General features: G+C 47.2%; 1 protein-coding gene across 1 annotated transcript in view; it reads right to left on the bottom strand.

Moving 5' to 3' along the window:
* The window catches only part of BCL7C (BAF chromatin remodeling complex subunit BCL7C), a 5,285-nt gene extending 4,889 nt beyond the window's left edge, over positions 1–396 (bottom strand). The window contains exon 1 of the mRNA XM_004706021.2: positions 392–396. Coding sequence (XP_004706078.1) covers positions 392–396 — 5 coding nt within the window. The remainder of the gene's footprint in view (positions 1–391) is intronic.
* Between the last annotated feature and the right edge of the window lie 2,157 nt (positions 397–2,553).

Here is a 2,553-nt window from a genome sequence, read left to right as displayed (position 1 = left end):
TTATAAATGAGGATGGGGAAATAGATCTATGTGCATATATTTATAGGTTTAGTATTAAGGTTTCAGAAGGACATTGCTTTCTTCTATTAAATTGGCATTGCCCTGTGTGTGTCCGCGGGTGGGGGGCCGTGAGAGTGGGGGTCCACCCCCGCCAGGTAGCCACTCACCCATTCCTTCAACTGCCGGCCGAGCGGCGGGTCCTGCCGATGTGAGCGGGCCCCCACCCACCGAAAGGACCCACGCGCAAGGGGAGCCCAGAAGCAGCGCGAGTGGACGGGGGGAACATGGCACAGCCCACGGAGCTACGAAGTCACTGACCAGAAACATTCCACCTGCGAGTACAGACTTCGGAAGGCAGCGCTTCCGGCCATTTGGGCAGCAAGGGACTCACATCATGTTCCTGTTCATTGTCCTTTGAGTCTGGGGAGAGGCCAGGGCTGACCTGTAGGGTGGGAGGGGTGAGCTTTCCTAGAGAAACCGCCTTACAACAGCCCTGGCTGCCCAAGAAAACGGAGCAACTACTGTACATTGTCCTGATGGGAGGACACACACACACACACACACACACACACACAATCTTTAGTACAGCTTCTTCTCACCAACACGCTTTAACATTTTCTTTAAATTTCCTTATAATAAACTCATTGCCGACACACGGAAGCCAGGACAGATAAACCCCTCAGGAACAGTAAGAGGAGTCGCGATACCATCAGGGTAGGGGGAAGGTGAGGGGAGAAGAGGGAGAAAGGAAAAACCGATCACAATAATCGAAGTATAACTCTCCCACCCCACCCCCCTACTCACCCACCCAGAGGGATGAACAACAGAAACGTGGGTGGAGGGAGACAGCGGAGGGTGTAAGATATGAAAATAATAACCATTTATCATTTATCAAGGGATCACGAGGGTGGGAGGGTAAAAAGAGGAGCTAATACCAAGGGCTCAAATGGAAAGGCCATGTTTGGAAAATGATGATGGCAGCATATGTACAAATGGGCTTGATACAATGGATGTATGGATTGTTATAAGAGCTGTAAGAGCCCCCCAATACAATGATTTATTTCAAAAAATGCAAATAAATAAATAAATTCACTGCCACTGGGTCCATTCTAACTCATAGGAACCCTACAGGACAGGTAGAACTGCCCCCCTGAGGGTGACGGAGGCTGTACATCCTTATGGGAGCAGAAAGCCTCATCTTTCTCCCTCTGTGGCCTCGGGGGGTTCAAACTGCTGGCCTTGTGGTAGAACATCAGGGCTTCCTCTCTTTATAATAAGCCCCTATGATTTTCCTATGTCCTCGGAGAAAACTCTACCAGTCTTAACCCTTGGGGATCCCCCCAAGGCATCTCTATAGTTTTCTGAAGCTGACCTTCTTCTTTGAATTGAACTGGTCCCCCATCAGACGCCCTGGAAGACCTTTTGTTGTTGTTTTCTTTGTTTTGTTTTGTTGGATGGCACCCTAACAAGACTGAGACAAGGGCTATTAAAAGAACTTGTTTGTAACCCACTGTTGACAGGAGAGAAGTGTTTAAACATTTTGTTTGGAATAAACCCATCGTGAGAAAACTGAGACCCTAGTACCCAAACTCACTGCCATTGAGTCAATGCGGCCTCACAGCAACCCTGTGGAGCAGGCTAGAACTTTTTCTTTTCTTTTTTTCACTTAATCCTGATTTCTGGGGATGTTTAAATTGGTAGAGCCACGTTGGCAAACGGTTAACATAGCCCATCCTTTTTACACTTAACATATTCCATCCTCCTTGAGATGTCTGGTCAACAAACAGAAATGCATTGGATGAACGTGAAGGGATTCGTACTAGATCCATCCTGGACCTAGCACTATTCACAATAGTGAACTGGAGGCAACCCAAACACCCATCAGCAGCTCAAAACAAAACAAAAAAACTCACTGCCATCGAGTCAATTACAACTCCTGGCAACCCAATAGGGCAGAGTAGAACTACCCCAGTGGGTGTCTGAGACTTACTTCTTTATGGGTTTAGAAAGCCCCATCTTTCTCCCACAGGTCAGAGCAGCTGTGGGGTTCAAATTGCTACCTCGTGGTTACAGCCCTACATGTAACTGCTACGCCACCAAGGTTCCTTACCGATTAACAGGAGCCTGGAAAACATGGTCTATTCGCACTGTGCGCAGCCATGAGAATAACTGAGCCCCGACACCCAACAGTCTGAACAAACCTCATGAAATGTCTCCCATGAAAAGAGCCAGACACGGGGTTCCACTTATGTGAAGTTCACAAGTGATAAGATCCACATGGTACCAACAAACGATTCTTGAACTAACTACAAGCTTTTCTTTCTTGTTGTGTTTGGTTTTGTTTTTTGTCATTGGTTTGTTGTGGTGGTGGGTTTGCTGTATATTGTTGCTTGGTATTGCTCTGTCTTGTTTCTGTGCGTGTTATTATCTCTGCAGGTTTGTCTAAATAAGATAGGCGGGATGAACAATCTGGAGGAGAAAACAAAGGGACTGACAGTTCCAGGGAGACATGGGAGAGGGGGAGGTGGGGAGAAAGGTAGTGGTGTTAACAAA

This window comes from Echinops telfairi, unplaced genomic scaffold, assembly GCF_000313985.2.
Source record: "Echinops telfairi isolate 266 unplaced genomic scaffold, ASM31398v2 ScPeMD7_5;HRSCAF=22, whole genome shotgun sequence".
Taxonomy (NCBI): domain Eukaryota; kingdom Metazoa; phylum Chordata; class Mammalia; order Afrosoricida; family Tenrecidae; genus Echinops; species Echinops telfairi.
Note: the sequence above shows the minus strand (reverse complement) of the source record. Positions and strands in the feature narration are given on the sequence as shown.